The 27,211-nt window shown below is 36.0% G+C and overlaps 1 protein-coding gene across 1 annotated transcript in view; it reads right to left on the reverse strand.

Annotated features, from left to right (window-relative positions):
- MTPN (myotrophin) overlaps window positions 1–27,211 on the reverse strand; it is a 62,113-nt gene that overhangs the window by 13,947 nt on the left and 20,955 nt on the right. Inside the window, exons 2-3 of the mRNA XM_082846806.1 lie at window positions 10,980–11,093; window positions 10,048–10,131 (exon numbers count right to left, since the gene is read on the reverse strand). Coding sequence (XP_082702932.1) covers window positions 10,048–10,131; window positions 10,980–11,093 — 198 coding nt within the window. The remainder of the gene's footprint in view (window positions 1–10,047; window positions 10,132–10,979; window positions 11,094–27,211) is intronic.

The following is a 27,211-nucleotide window of genomic DNA, read 5'->3' on the forward strand; positions in this document are numbered from 1 at the left end:
ATGGTTTGGTATATTCAACTCACTTTTGGAAAGAAAGTGGGTTAGAATCAAGTACAAAAGGAATGCCTGAATAAATATATCTGATATTAAATGTCCCAACAAGGACTCTTAAAATGTAAAGGAACAAAGCAATTCTTTGTGCTCTCCCTTTAACCACTTGATTAACTCTTATTCAATTGTTTCCGTGAAGCCCTTCTGGAGTTTCCAGGACAGCTGGCTCCCTCTTCCTGTATGCCCCCTGGCACGTTGCTGATCATACTTCAAGGTGTATACTGGGTTGGTCAAAAAGTTTGTTCGGTTTTAAGTAAAAGTAAAAGACACATTTTTCATTTTCACCAAGAACTTTATTGAATGGACTCATTAACCAAATGAACTTTTTGGCCAACCCAGTACTACAGCTTGGCTCATCCAAAGTCTAGCGCAAACCCCTTTTTTCTGTGCTTTCCTCTCCTATAGAGGCTGAAAAGGCACTGAATCCCCAGACTCCCTTAAAGCTACAGGTGGCCATCTGGCACAAAGCTGGCATCTCGTGGATAGCTTTCCTTTTCCAATAAAGCCTCAGGGAGGAGAGTGTCCTTAACTGTTTCCCTTCTCCCTGCCCCAAACAGACACAATGCCTGGAGGTTCAGCAGTCATCTTGCAACCGTAAGGAGTGGGGAAGACAGGGGAGAAGAGAGTGTGGGGTACTGAGGACAAGTGGAGCCAGCTACTCAGCCCTGGACTGCTTACCTTCAGGCATTTCATTAAGAGCCACTTGTTTTTTTTCTAAGTTGAGATATAATTGACATAGACCATTATATTAGTTTTAGTTGTACAACATGACGATATGATATATGTATATATTGCAAAATTTACCACAATAAGGTTAGTTAACATCCATCACTGTAGAGTTACGATTTTTTTTTCCTTCTGATGAGAGCTTTTAAGCCTTACTGTCTTCACAGCTTTCAGGTATATAATACAGTACTAAGGATAGCGACCGTGCTGTGCCGTTGTTGCATCCCCAGGACTGACTTACCTGATAATTCTAGGCCTCTAACCTTTTGACCCCACACACCCTCCACCCAGCCGCCTGCCTCTGGCAACCATCAATCTAATCTGTTCTCTGTATCTGAGTTTGTTTCGTTTTTGTTGTAGATTCCATATATAAGTGAGATCATACAGTATTTTTCTCTGACGTATTTCATTTAGCGTAATGCCTTCAAGGTCCATCCATGTTGTCACCTAGAGATTATCATACTAAGTGAAGTCAAAGACAAATTTATGGTTTCACTTTTATGTGGAATCTAAAAAACAGTACAAATGAACTTATTTACAAAGCAGAAACAGACTCACAGACTTAGAAAACAAACTTATGGTTACCAAAGGGGAAGGGTGAGGAGGGATAAATTGGGAGTATGGGATTAACAGATGCACCTACCATATATAAAATAGATAAATAACAAGGATGTATGTATAGAACAGGGAACTATATTCAATATCTTGTAAGGGAAAAGAATTTCTAAAAGTATATAGATATACACACACATATATATGTATAACCAGATCACTTTGCTGTACACCCGAAACTAACACAATATTGTAAATCAACTATACTTCAATTTAAAAAAATTGTGAATCACTATATTGTATACCTGTAACTTATATAATATTGTACATCAACTAGATAAGAAAAAGCAGGTGGTGTGGTTCAAGGACATACTGAACCTGGCCACCCAATTTTACCACAAATTAGCTGTGTAACTTTAGGCAAGTACCTTAACCTTTCTGTGCTACTTTCTGCAAATAAAATGGTAAACCTAACATGATTTCAGCAGTAACTCCTAGATCAAAAATTCTCTTAATCTCCCTTAAAAATAAGAACTAATTACACAATGGAATATTATTCAGCCACAAAAAAGAAGAGCCACTTTCTTGTTTAAAAAATCTCTGTAGTAGGAGTTTTTGTTACAGTTGAACCCTACTTCCCTTACAGCACTTGTCATAGTCCTTTACTATCTGTTAACTGTGCTTCATTGGATATGAAACCATAGGACCAGGTGTTAAATCTTGCTTTTCTAACTTCAATGCCATGCTCCTCATCTGCACCCCCTCTGCCTCTCTAAACAACATGCTAACCATGCAACAGGGAATGACATGTATTCTACATTTCTCTTCATTTTATTTCTCCTTTGGAGACAGTGACTACAGTTCATTTTCAGTTGCATATATAATGGTCTTAGATTTGTTCTTATGTTACCCCTTGTGAAAATATGATTTTTAACATCTCCACTGTAGTCATATCTAGCAAAAACAGAAAGATCATTTCAAGGTTTCAGAGAGAAATTCATCATGGAAATATAAGGGATGGGAGAAAGTATAAATGAGCCTTCAAATTACTTCTCTCCAAAGACATTCAGATAGTGAGCCAATATATTACCTATGATGTGGTACACTGTAAGTTTTGGATGAAAAGTTTGTTTATATTTGAAACAGTCATTTTCATAAAACTTGCTTTTCAGGGAACCCTCATTCTTGCAGCAAGTCTTCCCTTTTCTGAGAAATACATCAAAGTCATCTGCATCAATCCTAACTGGTCTTAGTATTTACTGAGAATTTATGATGAGCTCAGTATTGCCGTCAATGACTTGCATACAGTGTCTCTTCTAACTACTTGGCTACACTGAGAGGCAGTGTAATGTAGTGGTTACAGACACAAGCTCTGGAGCCAAAGTGATGGGGTTTGAATCCTAACTCTCCTCCTATCGAGCTGTGTGATCCTGGGAAAGCTTCCTAATGCCCTGGGCCTCAGTTTCCCCAATGGTAAAATGGGGGATAAAAATCGTACTTCATAGGGGAAGTACGTACTTCATAGGGAAAAAGTACGTACTTCATAGGGGAAAAAGTACGTATGAAGTACGTACTTCATAGGGAAAAATCCTACTTCATAGGATTACTGTGATGATTAAGTGAATTAATATATGTAAAGCACTTAAATGACATTTCCTATGTATAAATACTATTTTAACTATGAGCTAATTTACCTGCTCATCAACTCTATGTGATGAGTACTGGCCCCATGTTGCAGAAGAGGATGCTTAGACTGAGATGATAAGGAATTTATTCAAAGCCCCAAAGGTATTAGGAAGGAGAACTCAGAACCAAACTTGGGGGTGTGTGATGTCACAACACACAGTTTATGTCACTAACAGAAACTATCTAAAATAATGATGCACTCCACTCTAAAAGAGCTAAATAGGTAAAAAAAACAATGAGCTTACAATGGGCATACTTGTGGATGAGATTTGTGAGATATATCAAAACAGCATAACAACTGGTTTCTTCAGTTATTTAGGGGGGTAAGTTTTCTAGCTGTATCAATTCTGCTAGTCCTTTTCTAACAGTTTCTTAAACTAAGGCAATTCAGAAAGGCATTGCTCAGTTCTTTGCAGGTCATCTGTCCTAAAATTTTTTTGAAACCAAACCTGCCCATGTTATATGGAGAACTCTGGGGATTCCAAGTAATCATAAAATGTGTGCTTGAGAATGTGTGAAACTATTTAGATTTTACTGGGAGTGGAACAGTGAGTAATTTGAGTAAAAAAATGTTTCTACCTACCAGCACACCTACTTATTTAGGCTGAAAGGGTTGACTTCTAAGTCCTTATATCTTACGCACTTGATTCTCAATTCAAGCAGCAAAATCTGTACCGTAGATCCTTCTTGAGGATTTGACAATGCTGGTATTTGAGAGGGGTACTCAAATTTTATTATTAACTGGCCGCTTGATTTTTTAAAATACAGCACGGAAAATACATGGGGCAAAATCATCAATGTTATCAGATAAGGTGGTTTTCTGTGTTTTCTTAACAGACTGATTTTTAGTACTTTTTCTTCTCTACAGCAATTGTACGTAAGACGTTAATCATTTTGACTTTCTTTTTATAAAAGGAAGGTTGTTGAGTAAACCTTTGTTTCTCACTCATTTGTCCCACACAGTGAATGTACAGAGTGGTCTGAAACAGCTGTGCCTCACTAACATCAGAGTTGCACAAGCATCAGTGGTTACATATTTCCGTTGTAAGGTTACAGCAGATATCCTAAGGAGGTAAATTCTTTTTTTTTTTAACATCTTTATTGGGGTATAATTGCTTTACAATGGTGTGTTAGTTTCTGCTTTATAACAAAGTGAATCAGTCATACATAAACGTATGTTCCCATATGTCTTCCCTCTTGTGTCTCCCTCCCTCCCACCCTCCCTATCCCACCCCTCCAGGCTGTCACAAAGCACTGAGCTAAGGAGGTAAATTCTTTGACACAGTATAAAGCAGAGAAATGATGGAAAACAAAAAAGCAAAGTTTCTTTTGGACTTTTCTCTCTCAGATATAGCTTCGTATTATCACTAACAACAAATGGGTTTATAATAACAAGTATACTGTCAGTTTGTTTCTGTAATCTAAGAATAAAACAGTAATTATAATGTTTTAAAAACTTTCATTAAATTTTCAGTTCATGAGATCTGTGATTATCTCATGCTGGGGTAATTTTTCTATTTATTTGTTTAAAAGAATTCTTGTTTTAATAGGAGGTTGACTGGTCATTTTTAATAGCAATATATAGTATATAAAGGACAGAGTAGAAACCACATTAGAGTAAATGACTGAAAGCTTACCTGTCTGAATTCTAAATGATAGCGAACTTAAAGGTTAACTTGTATTATCTTTTAAAGATGTTAAGTATTTCCCCTTTCCCCACAATATCCTTTAGTGGATTATTTAGAAACAGTTTTCCTTAGAAAATAAGGATACTTCTTAAAATCCTTTATTATCAAAGGGATTATACATAGATTATAAAGAATTTTAATAAGTATAAATATTATAGAAATTTGGTATATATTAAATACTATATACTATACTGTTAAAGGAAATGTCCAACATGATAGTGTATTAATGCTACAGGTAAACTATTATTTCTCTTAGAGAACTGTTTCTTTAACTACACAGAAACTAGATGATTTCAAATTATATGTAACTGAAAAATAAATGAATTTTGGACTTATGAACATCCATTGATTATAACATTATAGTTCAAGAGTACCACTTCAAGATTAACTCTCTTCTAAATAATGTGTTCATGCAACGCTGCTATTATTCAGGTATCTGAGATTCTAATCAGGAAGATCAGTTCAGTAATATTTTTATACATCTTTTAAATATCTCTTTTATTCCAAAAATTTCCTGTTAAGATTTTTTTAGGGCAAAGAAGGAGGAACCTTATTCAACCGTGAGATAATTATGATTCAAAATGACAGGTGCTTACACCGTCTGTTTTTGCTTTCATAACATCAGGCTGAAGTCTGTTAGGCTTGGCCTTTTTAATGACTGCTGTGCAGCTGCCACTTCTTCTGTTTCATACTCTCACTTGGGCTTCTTACTCCCTGGGACCACTCAATTACCCAGGATGCTTCTCGAGCCTGCATTTTTTACCTGCTTCATCAGTTTCCTTTCACCAGTTTTACTAATGTTTCTCATGTACTCTGGATTTGGTGAGAATACCAGGAGTTTTGTTCATTTCCCTTGCTTCTTGTTAAGTTATTATTTAACAGTTCTATAGTTTTAGCTTAATTAATTAATCTACCTATTTATTGGCTGCATTGGGTCTTCATTGCTGCGCGTGGGCTTTTCTCTAGTTGCGGCGAGTGGGTGCTACTCTTTGTTGCAGTGCAAGGGCTTCTCATTGTGGGTTTCTCTTGTTGCAGAGCATGGGCTTCAGTAGTTGTGGCTCGCGGGCTTAGTTGCTCTGTGGCATGTGGGATCCTCCCAGACCAGGGCTCGAACCCGTGTCCCTTGCATTGGCAGGCGGATTCTTAACCACTGCACCACCAGGGGAGCCTTGTTTTAGCTTATTTTAAATGTTCATGTTTGTTTTGTATTTCAATATTTGTTTAGATTTATTCACATACTGACTTCTTGCATACCTCCTTCAGTCTTCACCTCTGGGTCTCATTTGTTTCTTCCTGAAAGCACATCCAACTCTTCACTCATCTGTTCCTCAAGGGTACTGACCACTTCTGGGCTTCAAGCTGCCTTGGATCAACTCCTACCTTTCACAACAGTCCTCTCATGCTCGTGTTTGGGAATGTTTTCTTCTTCAACTTCATCCTACCTGCCTTCTGTCTCTCAAGGCTTCATTATAATTTCTTGTCTAATGAACCCTGCTGTCTTATGGTCTAAAACAGATGTTGATTCATTCATTTTAAAAACATCTTTTCTGTCATCAGAGGGCAAAAAGGAGATACCATGGCATGTGCTCAGACCTCAGGCTTCAAGTGGAAGTCCCACAAGTGTTGATCGCTACATTTTTTTCATTCATGAATGTATCAATTAAAAATCAGGCCAAATATCTTTTACCTGCGGAAATATACATAATCATTTCTCATAGCTATCCCTGACAGTAAGTCTGAAAGCCACTCTCAAGTAGTAGAAAGAACATGGGTTTTTGAGTCATATAACTTGGAGCAAATCTTGATTTCATTATATTCTATTAGACCTTCAGGTAGTTATTTAACCTCCTCAGGACAGATGGTCACCTCATCCATAAAATGGAGATGATTATACTTATGTATTTGGAGATTATATAAACAAAGATTATATTAGATTTCCCACAGATGTTACTTTCCTCTTTTGCTATATGGACAATAAAGAATTAAATGTTTTAAATTTTTACTTGTGTCATAAACTTCATCTTCCATCGCATTAAAGTTTTTTTAAAAAGTCCAGTAAGTAATACAGCATATAGCATAGAGTTTGATTTTATACATTCTACTATTCTTTTGTTTTCTGTAATTTTTGTGTTTCTCTATTAGTTGTGATCATATTGAGTTTTAAAATTTATTGTTTTGGCTTTTTTCCTATGCTAACGATATACCAGTGGAATAATGTAGTCGACCCTTGAACAGCGTGGTGGGGGGAGGTTAAGGGCGCTGACCGTCTCTGTAGTTGAAAATCCACTTGTAACTTACAGTCGGCCTTTCATATCTGCAGTTCCTCCACATTTGTGGATTCAACCAACCATGTATCGTGCAGTATATGCAGCATTTACTACTGAATAAAATCTGTGTGTAAGTGGACTGGTTCAATACAAACCTTTGCTGTTCACGGATCAGTTGTACATTAGAGATGTCAATGAACGTGGAAAACTTCTAAACTACATACTTTTAAAATGAATTAATAGTAATTGATACAGATTCTACTTTTGATAAAAGACAGAATAAACCAGATTTCATAATACAAACATTGACTGCACTTTAAAAAAGTGCACTGGAATAGCCTTATTTTAGCAATTAAGGATTTTTTAAAGAGCAGTTTCCCCCCTCAAAAATTTGGTTAACAGAACTATAGGGTACACATTAAAGGAGCTTATGCAAAAATAAAATTGAAGTAATTAATTTTGAAAAAAGAACTAAATTTTATGTTGCTTTCAAAAAGGTAAAAAAAAAAACACCTTTCATCTAAAATCAATAACAGCTCTACACGGTTACAAATGGTCTGCCATCAATACAGCCATCTCTGAATGTCACTTGTTTAGCTACAAAAATTAAGGATCAGACACAAATGAAAGAATATTATGGGCACAAGTAAAATTAAAAAACTACTTAAAAGTCAGGAAACTCAACTTATAACCAGTAATTCAGCAACACAGCACATATTTATAAAGACCCTTCTGGGATAACATATCAGGGGCCTAATGTACATTCAAATCAAGCCAGCTTTTCATGAACTTATTTAATGTAGAAGATTCTTTCTTAACAGTGGAATCTTACAGCCACAAGGTCTCGGTCACCTAGAGCATCATGTTTTGGGAATAAGAAATATGGAACAATGGTTTTGGCTCTATCATAAGAATAATTACATCTTGTTCTGTTTGTCCTAGGAGGAAAGAGAAGCTTATCAGAAAGAAATACAGCTCTGACCTACAGTTTGAGATCTGGCTAGGAGGGAGGAGCTTGCTTAGGGGCATTTCATTTAGTAAATGACCAGAGCCCTAAGCTAAAAAGGATCCCATGGAGTTTTTTATTTTCAGAGAAGAAAACCCTTGGCTAGATAGAAAAGGTCAGGGAAAGAGGGAGAAAGAAGGGGAAGGAAGGAACCATTCATTTCTTGTTTGTTTTAATTCTGACTTATGAATTTATTAATTTGTAATTGATATAGCTGACATATAATACTACTAGTTTAAGGTATACAACATAATGATTTGATATGTTTATATACTGTGAAATGATTACCACAATAAGTTTAATTAATATCACTTCACATAGTTTAAAAATTGTTTTCCTTTGATGAGAACTTTAAAGATCTACCCTATTAGCAACTTTCAAATATATCAATAATACAGTATTAACTGTTTCTTTTGCTCTACACTTAGCAGATAGATTGAGGCCAAGGGAATTAAGTCAACACTGAGGAAGAGCTGAGAAATATCCAAAACAGAAGTCAGATGCTGGTCACGTGACTTATGCCCATGGACAAGCTGTGCCTCGACTGTAGACCTATGTGAGTCAACACGATCTCTTTAATGCTTAAGCCTGTGTGAGCCGGGTTTAGTTACTTGCAATACAGGGTCCTAACCAACAAAATACTGAAATTATAAAAATCTTTCATGAAATGTAAATTTATATCTGTAGCCTTCGACAACGAGTTTTTAACATAATATGCAAAAATATTCCCCCAGGGATGAAATTATCCAGTAGTTTTCAAAGGTACTTTTTAATCTTTTCATGGGTGTTGTGGAGGAATAGACAGTAAGGAGAAAGACAGTGGCTGGAAATCTTTGTGAGTACATCCTACCACAGATTCTGGATCCATTACAGTGGCAAAGAATAATATCCCCCTTTATTTTGGCTTTTCATATCAGTACGGTGTATAATATGGAAAAACTCCTGTTGCCATATGCCAAAACCTCCCAACCCCTCCCCCCGTGGTTTTTCAAAAACCACCACCACCACACATTTAAAGGAATCTGGTAGTTGTGTTTAACATGAAGGTATGGGTAAACCCCCTAGTTTTAGAGGACCTGAATTAACTGCTTTCAGACAGTATCTTTGAAACGTTGTCAATGAAGTGTTGAGACAAATGTGCTACTTTCTCAATGTTCTCCAAATCTTACTGAAGTTCAATCTATGAAGCATAAAATCCTCTTTAGTCTTAGAGGTAATAAGAGCTACTATTTATTGAGTACTTATTATGTGTCAGATACTGTGGCAAAATGCTTCATATACATTTACTCATTTAATTTCTAATTCTTTCTTCTTTTAGCAGGGCTTATTTTTAAAAATTCCAAATGAAATGTTATGAACAGCACTTTCCAGATTATGGCCATGAAATGATAACCTTGGGATTGATACTGGTGCCTTATTTTATGAAGATTTCTTGTCTTCCAAGATTTGCAGGTCCCATCTTATACACCTAGAATGGCTGCAACTGACTGGTTAATTTCTGAGGCTGGACATTGAACTTCATCTAAGAGCTTGTAATAGCAAAGGTAAAACACTGGAAAACTACAAATTTACCATGATCTCAATCACATCAAGAAACCAGACGACTTGGAGAGCCCTTACAGCAATCTGCCTCTAATAATCTTGCTCAGTACGTACTACAGAAAATGAAGTTTATACAAATTTCAAACCAGCGTTACTCAAAGCGTGGTATGTGAATATGGTACCAGTCTGCAAACTGTTACTAGCATGGGACAACATTTTCTATATTACTGATTATTAACTACAATGCCTAGTTTGGCTAACTTTTTTTAAATAGCAAGATATTCTTGATGAAGGAGACTGTGTTGACTTATTTTCTAGCCCAACCTCTTTACCCACCATGAACTGGTAACAAACAGCTTGTGGACCAGCTGTTTTGAGCAACATTGCTCTAGACCTCAATTTTGGATATTACCTCTAGTTTTTCTGTCCCTGATGCCACACAAAATTTAAGTAAATTAACAACCAAATACTTAGCTTAAACAGTTACATAGTAATGGAAAAAGCAATAAAAATCAGCAATTGACCTCACCTTTGACAGAAGCAATTTCACACAGGAAACATGACCTTCATAGACGGCAGACAGAAGAGGTGTAATATGATGTTTATCTGGAGCCTATGAAATAATAAAGATATAGATCACCTCATCCATTTTTCATTTATTCCTTCCTTCTAGATCTAATTAGGGAATGCTCATAAATATTTCAAAATCAGTGTTTACCCATTTTTAGCCTCTTAGGAGCTGCTAGAGGCCCAAGCCCACACACAGTTTCTCCTTGGGAGTCAGCCTAGTGAAACAGATGGAGCAGGGCTTTGACCCCATCTCAAATCTGGGCTCTGCCACTTACTGCATGACTAATTACTTAACCTCTCTGAGCCTCAACTCTGCATTACTGTAGACGTGCCAATGTGGTGCAGGAAGGGAATCTCGAGAGGGGTGGAACATAGCCAATGAAGAGGTAAAAGATTGCCACAATTGGGCCACGTGACATGGTATCCCCTGAGATGTGAAAAGTTCATCTCACTTGCTGTCATGGTTACTTAAACATTTTTCTAAAACTCTGAAATGCAACAGCTACAAAAGGCAAGAGTCAAGAGATGACTGCTGTCTGACTTTTGTCCAAAAATCCAGTTTAGATTTCTCATGACTGCAGAGCCCTATGCTCCATTGGGTGATAGCTATTTGCCACCTACAGATAGTGCTAACTCTCACATTGCTTTAGAACTTGAAAAGGAAACATCTACCCCCCAGTTTTATCAGTTAAAAAAAAAATCAACTTGTTCTGCTTATTTTAAAAAAAATCACAACTATGTATTTCTAAGTTACAGAAATTTGGTATAATTTCAGACTATATTCTTACTTCATATGAGGTTTCCACCAGTAACTATTTTATAAATCTACAGAAAACAATTACCCAAAAGCATACAAGAATTTTTTCTAGAATGACAATGTTCTTTACATACATTAATATCTGCTCCTTTCAGCAGCAGAAATTCCAGGATTTCAAGCTGCCCACAATCTGCTGCATAATGAAGAGGCTTCCTTCCACCTTCTAGTGTCCGGTTGACGTCTTCTCCCTTATAAAAGAAGCCAAATGAAAACAATATTCATAAGGATGGTAGACTGAAGAAGGGAACTGAGGCATCTGCTATTTTTACTTTCTTAAAGCTGCAAGGGTTTCATGAAAGAATTACATTTCTTGCAAAGTGAAATAAGTAACCAAGAACTTTAAATTCTGTACAAATAGCACACAGCATGACAGCAATTCAAATCATGATTAGTCAAGCTGAAAACAATAAAAAAATGCTAAATGTAATGAAATCTATTATTGTGCTCTATTTCTAAGGAGTTCAATCAGCACGATGTCAAGATGTGGCCACCAAAGACTGATGAGTTCAAATACTTAGATTTTACACAGATCATATGACATGTATTTTAATACTTCAGAGAAAGCATCACTACTTTGATGGAGGCAGACATCATCATCACAAGGTAATGAGTATTAGCTATTAAGAATTCATTTCATTCATTCAGCATTTAAGCGCTATTGTATGGCCGGCTCTGTGCACACAGGGGACAATAGTGAGCAAAATCAGAAATGGCTGCTGACTGCACGGAGCTTACCATCCAGTGTGGGAGGCAGATTTTAATCAAATAATCACATGACTAAACATAATGACGATAACAATACCTACATCTAATGGAGTTGTGGGGAGGGTTAAACTAAATGATCCATGTAGAGCACTTAAGATATTATAGCTAATAATTAATAGAAATATGATTAGCTATTATTATAAGTTACCTATGTACATATGAGATATACTCAAATTCTGAATGAAATCCACTACTCAGTCTTTTCTTTTTAATGTTAAGGGTCACTATAAAGATAATGCATCAGTTTTTCAAACAATGAAGTTATTAAATTCAAACAACAATTTGAAATCATTAAATATATAGAGGTATTTTTTTTTTTCCATTAAGGAAAAAGTTTAACTCCAGGGTTTTACATCCTCCAGTAAGTATCAGAGTGAGCTATATTATCTTACTTATTGTTCAAGGGCTGGTACTTAAAAAAAAAAAAAAAAAAGCATTCCAAGAGGTGAGATCACATGCCTGTCACAACAATCAGTGGAGGCATCAGAGCTTTAAGTCAGGAAACGAAATTACAGTGTTCCCAAGTTCCAGGCCAGATGTATATTTCAAATATATTGTCTCTGTGGAGGATCAAGAATTTCATCAAAAATAATTGTCCTCTTTTGAATTAATAATAAAACAACCCTTTTCTGTTAAGAGTACTTGAGTAATTCACAGCAGTAACTTCTAATGGGTTGTTTATTCAAGTCAACATGTGATATTTACAGTAAAATAGGGCCTCTTATAAAGTATATGAATATAGAAGAAAGGTGTATAACATACTTAAGATCAACGAAGGCTGGGTTAGAGCTCCAATTCTACCAGTCAGTTGTAGGACCTTAGACTAGTTACTTTCTAAATCTTTGTTTTCTTATCTGTAAAATGGGACTAAAAATAAACCTCACGGGGGGTGGGGGGTGGGGGGGGGTGGGGGGTGGGGGGGGGGTTGGGTTAGTGTATCATCAAATGAGATAATCCATGTAAAGTATCTAACACACTACCTCACAGGGTAATATGTTTAATAGAGGTTAAGTATTATTGCTGTGCATTCCTAATGTTGGTTTATACTGGTTCTAAAAGATTATCCAAAATTAGGTTAATGCAGGTTTCTGCATAATGGCTGAAATACAAAGATATGATTTATTACAATATACTTTATATTCAGAAACAAATTTAAACGTAAGGGTGACTTGGGGTACCACCTTAGTCTTTATTCACAACTGTAGAAATGTGAGGCTTTGAGGCAAAGAGGTACTCCTTCAAATGATTTGGATAAAACTAGTTTTCCTTTCATTATTTCTTTTCCATTATTTACATTAACTGGAGAGGATTAACTGGAGAGGATTAACTGGATAGGCCTTTTCAGTGAAACAAAGTAAAGAAATAACTGCAGTAAGTATTCAACAAGATAGCTTTGTCAAAAAGGTATTTTCCTGGGTTTCCCTGGTGGTGCAGTGGTTGAGAGTCCGCCTGCCGATGCGGGGGACACGGGTTCGTGCCCCGGTCGGGGAGGATCCCACATGCTGCGGAGCAGCTGGGCCCGTGAGCCATGGCCGCTGAGCCTGCGCCTCTGGAGCCTGTGCTCCGCGACAGGAGAGGCCACAACGGTGGGAGGCCCGCGTACCGCAGAGAAAAAAAAAAAAAAAAGATACTTTCCTGAGTCAAAATATGCACTATCTTCCTTCCTTACTTAGTACAAGCATGCAAAATGCATATGAAAAGGAACTGTTGTGAGTTTAAACTTTCTCCTTTATCCCTGCAGATGCTGCTTTACAATTCTTATTTTAGCAGACAAAAGTGACAATACTGGAAAGGCTTTGTAAAGTGAATGACAGGAAAGAAAGGATGTTCTTCTGCAGGCCTTTGCAAAAGCAGTACTTACTGAGAAATTTATAGTACTAAATGCCTGTATTGGAAAAGTAGAAAGGCCTCAAATTAACGATCTTTGTACTTCTACCTTAAGAAACTAGGGGGAGGGCTTCCCTGGTGGCGCAGTGGTTGAGAGTCCGCCTGCCGATGCAGGGAACACGGGTTCGTGCCCCGGTCTGGGAAGATCCCACATGCTGCGGAGCAGCTGGGCCCGTGAGCCATGGCCACTGAGCCTGCGCGTCTGGAGCCTGTGCTCCGCAACAGGAGAGGCCACAACAGTGAGAGGCCCGTGTACCGCAAAAAAAAAAAAAAAAGAAAAGAAAAGAAACTAGGGGGAGAAATGACATATGGAAATCTCTGTACCTTGCTCAGTTTTGCTATGAACCTAAAAAATGCTCTAAAAAATAAAGTCTATTAAAAAATTAAATTCAAAATAAGCAGAAATCAATGAAATGAAAACAGGAAAATAATAGAAATCAAAATCTGATTCTCTGAGATCAATACAACTGATAAATCTCTAGCCAGAATGATCAGAAAAAAAAAATGACAGAAAGTGCTAATATTAGACTTCACAGACTATCTTCCCACAAAGAAACTCCCATGCCCCAGGTGGCTACACTGGTAAATTTTTACCAAACATTTAAGGAAAAAAAGAGTAATACCAATTCTACATGCTCTTCCAGAAAACAGAAAGCACCCAAACTCATTCTATGGGGTGAGCATTACTCTGATTCTAAAACGAGACAAAGACTTACAAGAAAAGAACACCACAGGCTAATGTCCCTCACGAACACAAATTCTAAACAAAATTTGAGCAAACTGAATCCAACAATATATAGAAAGTTTAATAATAGACCATGACCAAGTAGTGTTTACCCCAGGAATACAAGGTTGGTTGAATATTTGAAAAAGTCAGTCAACATAATTTACTATTTTAACATCTAAACAAAGAAAAATCATATAATCATCTCAAAAAGTATCTGACAAAATCCAACATCCTTTACTGATAAAAACTCAGTAAACTAGGAAAAGGAGGACACTTCCCTGGCCTAATAAGGGGCTTCTACAAAAAAAGTACAATTAACATCATACTTAATTTGTGACAGATTGAATGCTTTTCTCCTAAAATCAGGAACAAGACAAGATGTCAGTTTCTACCTTCTATTCCACACTGTGCTGGAGGTTCTAACCAGTGCAACTAGGGAACAAACAAACAAACCCCATCTCTTTTGAAAAGGAAGCAGTATAACTGTCTTTATTTGCAGATGGTGTGATTGTCTATGCAGAAAGTCCAATGGAATCTACCAAAGAGTTACTAGAACTAATAAGTAATTTTAGCAATGCTGAAGGACAAAAGATCAATATACCAAATCAACTGCATTTTTGTATAGCACTAGCAATTAATAATTGCAAATAATTAATAATTGCAAATCAAAACCAATATTATTTACAATAGCATACAAATTTACGAAATACTTAGTAAGTCTAACAAAAAATGTACAATATCTATATACTGAAAACTACCAAACACTGTTGAAGAGAAATTAGAGGATCTAAGTAAATAAATGGAGAGATACACAGCATGTTCATGGATTGGGAGACTCATTACTGTAAAGATGTCAATTTTCCACAGATTGATGTATAGAGTCAATGCAATACCAGTTAAAACTTTAGCAGGCTTTTTAAAAAGAAATTGACAGGACTTCCTTGGTGGCGCAGTGGTTAAGAATCCACCTGCCAATGCAGGGGACACGGGTTCGAGCCCTGGTCCGGGAAGATCCCACATGCCGCGGAGCAACTAAGCCCATGTGCCACAACTACTGAGCCTGCGCTCTAGAGCCCATGAGCCACAACTACTGAGCCCGCATGCCACAACTACTGAAGCCTGCGCGCCTAGAGCCCGTGCTCCGCAACAAGAGAAGCCACGGCAGTGAGAAGCCTGCGCACCACAACAAAGAGTAGCCCCGCTCTCCGCAACTAGAGAAAGCCTGTGCACAGCAACGAAGACCCAACGTAGCCAAAAATAATAAAATAAAAAATTTAAAAAGAAAGTGACAAACTGACCCTAAATTTCATATGGAAATACAATCTATAACAGCCAAAACAACTTTGAAAAGAAAGAACAATTTGGAGAGCTAACACTACCTGATTTCAAGAATTATTAAAAACTGCAGTAATCAAGAAAGCATGGTATTGGCATAAAATTATAAAATATGCAAACATATATACTGATAGAAAGCAGATTAGTGGTTGCTTATTTGGGGGTAACAGAAGGGAGGGACTATGAAGGGGCACTTGAGGGTAATGAAATCTAGTCATTATCTGGACTATGGTGATGGTTTCATGATTGTATACGTGTCAAAACTTATCAAATTGCACTCTTTAAATATCTGCAGTTTCTTGCATTTCAATTACACCTCAGTAACATAGATTTTCCTAAATCAAGTCTCTGTGGCTCTAATTCTTGTAAAATGAGATGCTAACAAATCAATATTTGAGGTAGAATAGGTGTAGGAATGAGTAACAGTACCTTCATGGGAGACTTAAAGAGCAAAAGCTATTTGAGGTCAAGTTCCTTCATTGTTAGTGCTGAATGAGAAGCTCCTGACTTCTGTAACCAACGAACTACAGGGAACAAGAAGTTTTTAAGTGGGATGAGAGTGGATCCATACGACTCCTACTAGCTGGGTGGGCTTTAGAGGTCAAAACAATTGTCTGGATTGCTGAAAAAAACCTCTTACTTGGCACCCCCAACTTCCAGCCCCATTATGCCTACTCCATCCTTTACTCTGCAGCTACAGGGATCTTGCTAAACACAAAATGTGGTCACATTATTCCCCTTTTAAAAGTACTCTGAAGACCACCCATTGCTCCTAGAGAATAGGTCTAAACAACTAAACACGGTTTACAAGACTTGGAGTGATCTATATCCAGTGATTACCTTTCCAGCTTTAATTCTCACAGCACTCCTCCCCACTGTCCTTTGTTCAGTTAATTCCTACTAATTCTTTAGAATCAAGCTTTAATCAAACTTCCTCTGGAAAGTCATCTTTTAACTACTGCAACTTTGAGTCATACGACCTTCACAGGGGTGCCCAAAGCACCTTGTATTTCCCTGTCACATTCTACTTAACCTGCCTCTGTCTGTATCCTCTGTGAACACAGGTCAGGTATCGTGTCACTATTATTTACTTTTGCAGCTCCAGTGCCTAGTATACCTTCTGACACATACTAAATTTTACATGATAGAAGCTTTTAGACTGAACAAATGGTGAAATTGCTGAAGCAAAAGACTTGGAAGTAAGTCATCTTCTATTTCAAGCAAATACTGATAATGCGTTAGTTATCCAGTAACAGCAGCAGTTACTTGAGATCAGTGGTATGTTTACTGATGTAGGGGTTTGAATGACAATTTCACCAGCTTTCCAGCAGTCTGGATGGGTGGTAACTTCAGTAGTGGTGGTGAAATAGGGAAGGAAGATAGTGCTCTATCTAGTTCCTTTCTCCTCACCCTTGGCATTAGGGAGTTACATCAGAAGAGAGGATGTTAGACACCTATTCTGTAATCTTCATTCTAACTTCATGAAACATTACCAGCTACAGAGAAAAATTTAACCCTAATTTTGTCTCCCAGATTCTGGGGATAGAAGAGAGAGATGCACAATTTCAACAGGTCCCTTAGCATTACATGACAATCTTACCACGTTCCTTTTTATCTTGCTTTTCTACCTTCCACAGTGGCTATTTTAAATCTCTTTCATTTTTTTATAAGGCTCTTGCTTCTTTTTTATTCTCAGCAGATAACCTCATATCCTTCTTCAAACAGAAAACTGTCTTCGGACATGAACTTCCTCCCGAGCTTCTCTCTACCACACCTTCCTGCAACTGACAAATCCTTTCCTATCTAAAGCCAATCCCTCACCTAAGTTTTGGATATCATCCTTTCTTGTTTTCTTAAACTTATTTCTTTATTTATCCCTTTTCTTGCCTGTGTTTTCAACCTCTCCTGCTGTACTGGCTCCTTCTCATCAGAATATGCCATTCTCAACTCTTCGGCTAAAAACGCCAACAGCAACACAAAAAACTATCCTTAGACGCAAAAAAAATTAAAGAAAAAAAAAAACTATCCTTAGACGTGATATTCACCTTTTAGTTACTATTCTCTTTCCTCCCTTTCACGGCTGAACTTGCCAAAAGCATTGTCTGTATTTGCTACCTCCAGTTTCTTACTTCTTGTTTTAATCTGGCTTCCACCCTCAATACTACACCATAGCCATTTTTGCTGAGATCAAAGACCTCCACGTTGCAAAATGCAAAGGTTATCTTAGTCCTCACCTTAACTGACCTCCCAACAGTGATAAAGTTGATCACTCCTTCCTTTTTTAAACACTCTCTCTTCCCTTGATTTCAGGGACACCACATTATTGTAGTTTTCCTCCTGCTCTCTATTCCTTCGTTGTTTCCTCTTCTGACTTGTCCACTTCTACTAGATGTTTAAAACAAATTTTTGAAATCCTGGTTATGAATGCAGATTATCATATATTTATAATTCAAACAGTTGCTAAAAATTGGTTAGCCTTATAGTCTTGTAATAGTATCTTTATAGGAATACCTTGATTACAGAATTTGGGGGGATTTCCTTAGTGACAAAGTTTATGTGTTTTTAAAGACATCATCATGCAGTAATATCACTGTCAGAGAGTTGGGCAGCAATAAATTCTCACCATGATATGGGTGTAAATAACCAGGCAGGTGACAAGTAACTCTGCACACAGCTTCTATTTGCCATATGCAGTTCAAGTAAAGCAGGCTGACAAATCTAACTTGTCACCACATCCAGGCTTGTCTAGCTTCACCTTTCCCTTTTTAGCAAGAATAATTTAACCAGTTTCATTTTAATCTCCTTCCTGTCATTGCACTATGAAGCCTGTTGGTTGTTAAACATACAACAGATTTTTATTACATTAAAATTGTACTTTTTACCATATTTTTCTTGTACCAAGAAAGTTGTTTTGATGCTATTTTTTTCTAAATATGACATATTCCAGATGTTATATATGTATATATAACATATATATGTAATATTGGATATATGAAATAATACTGTTTCATGATATTTTCTGGTGAGTAGTTTAAATTAATATACTCTATCCAGAACCACTATAGTGACCATGAATGAATGCTTTAGGATGTGTTGATTCCTGATGCTCCTCAATAATGACATTATTGGCATTTGAGAAAGCTGGTCATGTTTTTTTTACGTCTCAAGTACCACTGCTCTAAATAACCATGAGCCTCAGCTATACTGATAAATTCTCTTATCTGACTAGAAATATATTGGTACAGTGATCTAGTTCTATCTTTAATATCAATAAATCAACTAGCATTTACTGAGAAACCATGTTCCTAGCCTTGTGCTAGGCATGCTAAGGGTACAAGAAAGTGGAATTGTGGGTCTCTGCCCACAAGAACTTTACTCTTCACTATTAACTAATTTAACAAAATATGTATGAATTTCTATCTATCTATTATCTATCTATCTATCTACCTACCTAATACACTCACAAAAATATAAAATAACCTACCCTACTAACTCTCTACCCGGTACTTCTCAAACTTTTTCACTGAAGTACTCCAAATAGCAAAGGATAGAAAATATATGCTTCTCTGAGTCTGAAAGTAGAATCCTAAACAAATTAAAAATTCATTCAAATATATCTGCACAAATATGCATGTATCATATATACATATGTATGTTCTCTTTGTTTTAATATAAAAGCCACAGCTCAAAACCCATAGCTACTGCTATGGGTTTTGCCCAAGGATGCTTCAGGAATTTGGGCCATGTGTACTCTATGGCTTAGAGTAACTCCTTGGAAGACCATGAGCTGACTATTGAAGAGCACAGTACAATTTAATTCAGTCTCATCTATTTCTGATGCCATGAATATAGTATGCTAATTTGTGTACCTTTCCTCTTGAGATCTACAGACCACCAGGCAATCAGTGAACAGACTTTCAAAAAGCTTACTAATTCTTTGTGTGTGCATAAAATTTTCTAGGTAAAGAGTCTAAAGGGGGCCATGACCCCTGAGAGGTTAGGAACCCCTTCCTCTAACGTTCACTGCCTAGTTTTCTACTTTATGAAGAGAAGTAGTATTAAATGGTGGAAAGAACACCAAACAGAAGCCCTCGGCTCTAAGTTACCTCTGCTACTGCCCACAATGGGGAAGTAAGAAGCTTGGAAGACCTTAGTTTCCTCACTGAAAAATCTGTGGTTGGAGGAGATGACCTCTAAAGTCTTATAGTTAGCTTACTTTTACGGTTAAATGCATCTGGGAACAATTGTTCCCCCCGCCCCCCCTTATATTCTAGACCAGAGAAATAGGTGTTTCTGTACTTCTGGCCATGAAAACAAAGTAGTTTAAGAGACTGGATGCAGAATATGGCTGCTACAGTAGGTATATTTAACTTTCCACAAAAGTTGGATCAAGCAAGAAGATTTAATACAACAACATGAACAATGTAAAAAATATATACATACATTTCAAAGTTAAAAATTTTTTCCTTTCAAATCTATTATTACTTTGAGTTGTTTTACTAACAAAAGTAGGCATGGATCTAAAACTGATGAAATACAGTATTTGAAAAAGATACACTATTTACAATTAATTTAATTCAACAAATACTTAACGAGCCTACTTGCTACTGTGCTACTTGCTTGGGATAAAATAGAAAGGCCCAGCTCTGACTCAAAGAATTTGCTGCCTTCTTTGGAAGCTAGCAGGCAAATAAATGAATGCCATTTAGTTGAGTACTACAAAATAAAGAAGAGCCTTAATGAACAGAATGTTCAATACCTTAGTGTGTGGGCAATTCATCTTTTACTGCCATTTAGTTTTTCATGTATTTTTATCTTGTGTTGTTAATTAGACTTTAAAGGTCCTTAGGGGTCAGAAACTACATCTTACACTTTTCATTTCTACCATAATTCCAAATATGGTATTTTTAAACCTCAATAAAAATTTGTTTTGATTGCTGATTATAATAGCATAGTATAAAATGCTAAATTAAGAAATAACAGTATTCAACAGGGTGTCTACTGATTTGGAGAGTGTGGAGGTATGCATATGCGAGAATGGTGCCTGGAGAAATTAATTGATATATTATGGTGTATGTTAATTCTCATAGGCCAACTGGAAATCCAAGAGGTGCTCATTTGGAAAGCATCTACTATATACAGTGCTGTTTTGAGGCTTCAATGAAATAACATAATGTACCTGTACAGTAAGCACTCAAAAAATGTCAACCAATATTATTATTATTAGAGGCCTCAATAGTTCTCATTTGAATAGTTTTCCACTCAATTTTTCCACCTTCAACAATTCAACAAATGTAAATCAAGTAAATTAAAGTTCCTAAAGAGTAACACTGATCACACCTCTTCCTCATGCAAAAAAATTTCAACTGCTCCCTTTTGTTGAATAGAAAATCCTCACCATGATACTCATCCTCAATTCAACACCAACTTACTACTCTGGCTTTTTTATTCTGAAACACTGCGCTCCCAACACACGAGATGTGCTTTCCCACATCTGGAAAACTTCATGATGTCGCCTTTCTTTGGCATAGTCACCCCACTTCCACTCATGTCGTGGTGTAATGAGATTCCACTTACCCTTCAAGATCTATTTTCTCTCTAAAACTTTTACCTGATACTCCCCTGCCCACTATACTCTTGATATAAAATTCCCTCCTTTTAATCCTCATAGTTCTTATTTATATGTCTCTTACTACATTTACGTTTATTTAATTAGGTATTTCAATGATGTAACTCCGTTAAAGAAAGGACAATGCTTTACTTATTTATATATATTGTCTACAATGTCTGTGGGTGACTTGTGCATAAAAGTCCAATTTAAAGAATTAGTGTAATCATTTATACCATCTTTGTCATATTATGTAACCTGTTGTTTACCAAAACATATACATATACAAAACAAATATAAAGAGGTATGTATTTAAAAAACATTGTTAAGAGTGTCTGAAAGCCACATAATCTCCTTGTTGGAAAGGATTCTGTTATCTAATTCAACCACCCATATTGCGTTTGAATCCCTGCTTGTGCATGCCCAACACATAACTGAATCTCTCTAATGAAAGGCAATTCAAGACCTTACAAATCAGTCTATTCCTTATTTAAATGCTGGAAAATTCACTGTTTACAGGTTCTGATCCTATCCTCTGGGGACACATGGAACAAGGAGTCCCTATTTGCATGTTAGATTATTAATTGTTTAGCAGTCAGATGACATAGTAACTAAAATGAAATCTTTTCTATATGACTTGCTGTTATCCTGAACTTGGATTACTGACTTTTTGAGTATATATGGAGGGCCATTACATTAACTGCTACTAAATTGCATCTTAAAATGATCGTCTTATTTTTCCAGGCTGCCAAGTTCTTTGTAGAGTCTTATTAAAAGGAATTTGTTAGTCCTCATCTGCCCCTCCCTCCAGCTGCATCTCACCTATCTTCATGATGGTCACCTAAAGACATTAAAATTAAGTAAGAAAAGTCTAGGGAATGAGCCCCACCAGTGTCAGGAAACTTCCTTCAGTTTGCTACATAAAGAGATAGGTAGTGTATTTGGGTACTACTGTTCAAACAGTCTTAAATCTAGTTCATCACACTCTCATCTAACTATCCTTTCCCATATGCCCCCAAGCATACCATTAAAACATCCAAATTTCAATGAAATGCTTGAGAGTTCCTTTATCTCACAGTCTAGGAACTGCAAAAATGGAAATTATTATGGCAGGACTTAAGGTCTAAGTGATCTCTTTGTAAGTGTTACAAACAACCCTACTACTAACATACACACACACACTTAAAAAGTAACATGATCAATAAATAAAATTTGAAAAATAAGAGATGTTTCTTCTAGTGAATCCTGCGATCCAAAATATGACCATTATTACTACCTTGCTGTACTTGTTTACTTTTTTCTATGAAAGTAGCTGCTTGAAAAAGTTATAATCACACTATTTATTATTTAATATATGAAATATCTTGCTATCATTCTTGAAAGCCACATAATATTCTGTCAAATAGATGTGCCAGTTTACTTAAATATTCTCCTAATTCTGGACATGTAGGTTAATACCAAATACCCTAAAATATTAAAGTTCTTATTTTATAGAACATAACAATATCATATTTCATGAATTCCAAAGCACACATTTTCCTGTATTTTTAACATGTCTGAAATCAGGTCACAAAAGAGAAAATAGAGTCTTACCACTTTACCTTGGTGAGTGGGGAAAGGGGTTATGGGTTGATTATATGCTTTGTAAAAACACTAACAGTCATTCCTATGCCTTGCTTTGCTACGGAAACTAATAAATGACTGGATCAAGATGCTAAAATGTGAAGTACAGAATTAAATTATGCTGAATTTGGAGAACATAAAATGGTGAAATTCATGGAAAGTAGGACCTGTTGATATTATTCTTATGAAATTTGGGTGAGTCTGCCATCAATTAATTTTAGCCCAAAAATTAAACAGAATTTTCATGCTTTTAAATAAATTAAACCCAATAGGAACACATTAAACCCTAATGCTAATACTAAATGTGTGGAAGTTCTGACATCATCTGAATTTTATGTTCACAGACTTAAAAGGAAAGCAAACTGAACTCTAGTATAAGTAATATATCCTGAAGGAAACATTCCCTGATATGCCTGTCCTAACTTCTGTGAAAACAGACAGAAAAAGACTACCCTAAAAAGCTCAGAAAACCAAGCGTATTGGCCAATTACTTGCATATTCATTCTTAGCTGCAGGGTCTGCTCCCGTCAGAGGGAAAAAAAGTGACCCACTATTTCTCCACCCACAAAGGATCATCTTAAGCAGAGACAGAGTCAGAGAGGCATAGGCACATTCCTGCCTTAAGACAGAATTTTTTACATAGTGTATTAGAAGCAGGCAATAGAGAGTATAAAAGATCTCACATCAGGCCAACAAAGGCACCCCAAACTAGAATTCTTCTAGCACATACGCAGGTGATAAGTATGGTCAGAAGCAATCCTCACATCCTATCTGTTCACAACCCTGAATCTGGATAGCTTTCCCTCTTTAATAGGTGAGTAACTGGGACTTCCCTGGCAGTCCAGTGGTTAACACTCTGCACTTCCACTGCGGGGCAGGGGGGTGGGGTGGGGGGAGGAGGAAGGGTTTAATCCCTGGTCGAGGAACTAAGATTCCACACGCTGCATGGCGTGGCCAAAAAAAAAAAAAGGAACTACCAGAAGAAAAACAATATGGGGATGTATGAAAACTAATCATATAGCAAAAGAAAAGGAATATCATACTGAAAACTCAACAGTTTTAGAAAGCACTTACAGAGTTACCAAAATGGAATCCAAAAGATACGGTTTCTATGAAAAAGGTATTTTAAAAAGAAAACAGGCAAACATACAAAGTGAACAACTGAGATGCCAGCTGATAAGAAAAGGAAGCTGGCTGAGAAAGTAAAATATAGTAAGGAAACTGAAATTGCAATTGCAAAATTAAAATCTGCACCAAAGTCAGTAGAGTTGGGCAGCACTACTCAAATTAAGAAAATGTAATTAAATAAAGAATTGAGGACAAGCTTAAGAAAATTTCCCATAATACGGAGCTGATAAACAAAGAAAAAAAATAATTTGAAAAAGATGATTGGTATAATTAAAGTTCAAACCTATAAATAATACAGAACCAGAACAAAGGGAACCGAACTAGTTATAAAAGTAAATTTTTTTTCAGCTCAAGAAAGACCTGAGCCTACAGATCATAAAAGCTCATTAGATTACAGACAAAATTGAATAGATCTCCTCCATTAATACAGCTTTACAATTTCTGTTTTATAAAAATAAAATAAAAAGTAAAAAATACATTAACAGGAAAGAAAATTAAATTAGCCTGATCTCTTATTTTTGACCTCCCTACAACACTGAATTCTAAAGAAGAGGGAGAAACTATCTACAATAATGATATCTGGAGGAGGCTTGGGTATCAGGTATAATCCCCTGAGGAGAGTTACTGACACTTATACTAATGGGAAATGTGTGAGGTGTTGGACGTAGGCAGAAGGTTGAGAATTTCTGATTTGCAGTTTGGAAAGAATAAATTATGCAAATCAATATTCATGTGTAAAGGCAGTCTTGGGTATCAGCAAATCAGCAGGTATGTCACCCGTGCTCCCCTGAGAGAGGGAGGCAAACATGAGGCAAACCTTAGACTTCTAGTGCAGTAATTCTCCAACATTTTAGTCTCAGGATCCTAGGGTTTTCTTTTTTAAAAAAATATGGGTTATATCTACAAGTACTGATCAAATTTGAAATTAGAAAGCCTTTTAACTGTTTATTAATTCGTTTAGAAATAACAAAAGACATTACATGTTAACAAATGAAATTTTAATAAAAAATAACCATACTTCCCCCACCCCAAAACTGAGGAGGATGGCACTGTATTATATTGGGTTGGCCAAAAAGTTCGTTTGGTTAGCGAACACGTTGTTCAATAAAGTTCTTTGAGAAAATGAAAAATATGTCTTTTATTTTTACTTAAAACTGAATGAACTTTCTGGCCAACCCAATTTTTTTGGTAAATTTTTTAAATGTTCGCTTCAATAGAAGACAACTGAATTCTCATATCTGCTACCACATTCAATTTGTTTTGACATACTGTTCTGGCTGAAATATATGAAGAAAATTTGGCCTCCCACAGATATGTAGTTTAACAAGTAAAAAAAATTTTAAGTCTTTTAGGTCAATTATGGATATTCTTCTTTGACACTGTATTAAAAACTCAACAAGTGGCAGTTTGTTAAAGGTTATTTACAATGTGGAATCTGAAATTGTATCAACAAACTTCATACTCTGTTACATTAAAATGTAACATATTCTGTATTTATTTATTTAATGTATTTATTCATACTCATAAATACATTAAATGTATTTAATGTAACATACTCTGTTACATTAAAATCCATCCATCTACTTACACTTTGAATAGCTCTTTTATCCATGCAGCATGATTCTGTAACCTCATGCATTGGTAATTTAGAATATATTGGTTTACTGAGCTATGCAGATCTTCCAAATGTTGACAAATTTCTTTATACTATATCAAAACATCACATTCAATGATATCATTTCAGATCTCATTGGAAAAGTCTTTAAATACTGGGAAGCTGTCAAACTCAAAATGGCAGATATAAATGTTCCAAATTTGAATTTTCTCTTAAAGCTTGAATTTTGTCTTTGGCAATAAAAATTATCAGCTGTTTTCCTTGAACTGACAGTCTCACTAAATTCATCTTCAAGACAATATCTGCCAAATACCCAAGTCTGAATAGCTGAATTTATAATTTGTCAGTGGATTTTTTTTAATGGTGTTTCATAAAAAAAGGAGCTAGTGCAAGCAAGCTGCAACCCCAACGAATGTAGAAGTACTTTATGAACACTTCCCATTTCTTCACATAGAATACTAAAGAAGTGTACTCCACAATCAAGATTTAGTAGAAGTGAATTATTATTAATCTTCATCAAGGGGATATTTTTTTAACTACACATGTGTGTAGATAAAGTTCACAATGACTAGCAGTTATACAGTTTGGTGCCACTGTCTTGATTCACACAGCAGTTTTACTTGCCTTTGCTTTTGCACCATCAGTAAAATTATGATCACAATCAAAAGAGAAAATAAAGTCTTAATAGTATTATGAAAAGAGTTTTGACCTCATGGATCTCTTGAAAAGGTCTCTGGGGCCCCTGGAGATCTACAATACTTTGAGAACTGCTGCTCCAGTGAAACAAAAGAGAGGAATTCAAAATTAGAACACAAGAATGGGGAATTCTGGCATAAAAGAATTAATAATGAAAAGTAAAATTAAATGAGCCTTTACTTAAGCATATATGATTAAAAAATAAGTCTTGAGAGAGTGGATATACAATTTAACAAGTATAAACAATCACACATTTATATGAAGTAGAAAGGAGGTGAGGAAATAAAAAGCCTACTAGATTCTCAGACACAAGGTCTTATTAAGTGACACTGACAACTAAATGCTGTACATGGGAAGCTTTTAAATAAACGATGGCATAACCTCCATGAAATACTATGCGGAATTGTTCAAAATGAAAATGAAGAGTGGCTTATACTCCTTGAATGCTTACCATGTGCCAGGCACTGTTACAAGTACTTTTCAGGTATTAATTCACTTAATTATCACAAAAGCCTTAGGAAGCTAGTACTACTGTTCTTGTACAAGGAAACTAAGGCACAGAAAAGGTAACTCATACAAGTTCTGTATTGTTGAAATGCAAGATTACCATGCTATTGAGTCAGTAAAGCAGGTACGATCCTGTTTATTTCAAAACTTAGAAAAATATGCTTATACATAATCATAAAATTTCAGAGAATACACACAACAAATTTATTAGTAGTTACCTTTAGAGAAGAGGATTATGAGGATATTCATACTTTCTTATTTTAGTAGTATTACATTTTTAAAAAATGAGCATGCATTACTTTTATAATAGATTAAAGCAAGATAGATATTATTGTTTTGAAAAACTAAAATCAAAGGCTACTGCTTAGCAAAATCTAGACCTAAACATTTTTTTTTTCCGATAAATTTAAGTTCT

The sequence above is a fragment of the Leucopleurus acutus genome (assembly GCF_964270905.1).
Source record: "Leucopleurus acutus genome assembly, chromosome: 9".
Taxonomy (NCBI): Eukaryota; Metazoa; Chordata; class Mammalia; order Artiodactyla; family Delphinidae; genus Leucopleurus; species Leucopleurus acutus.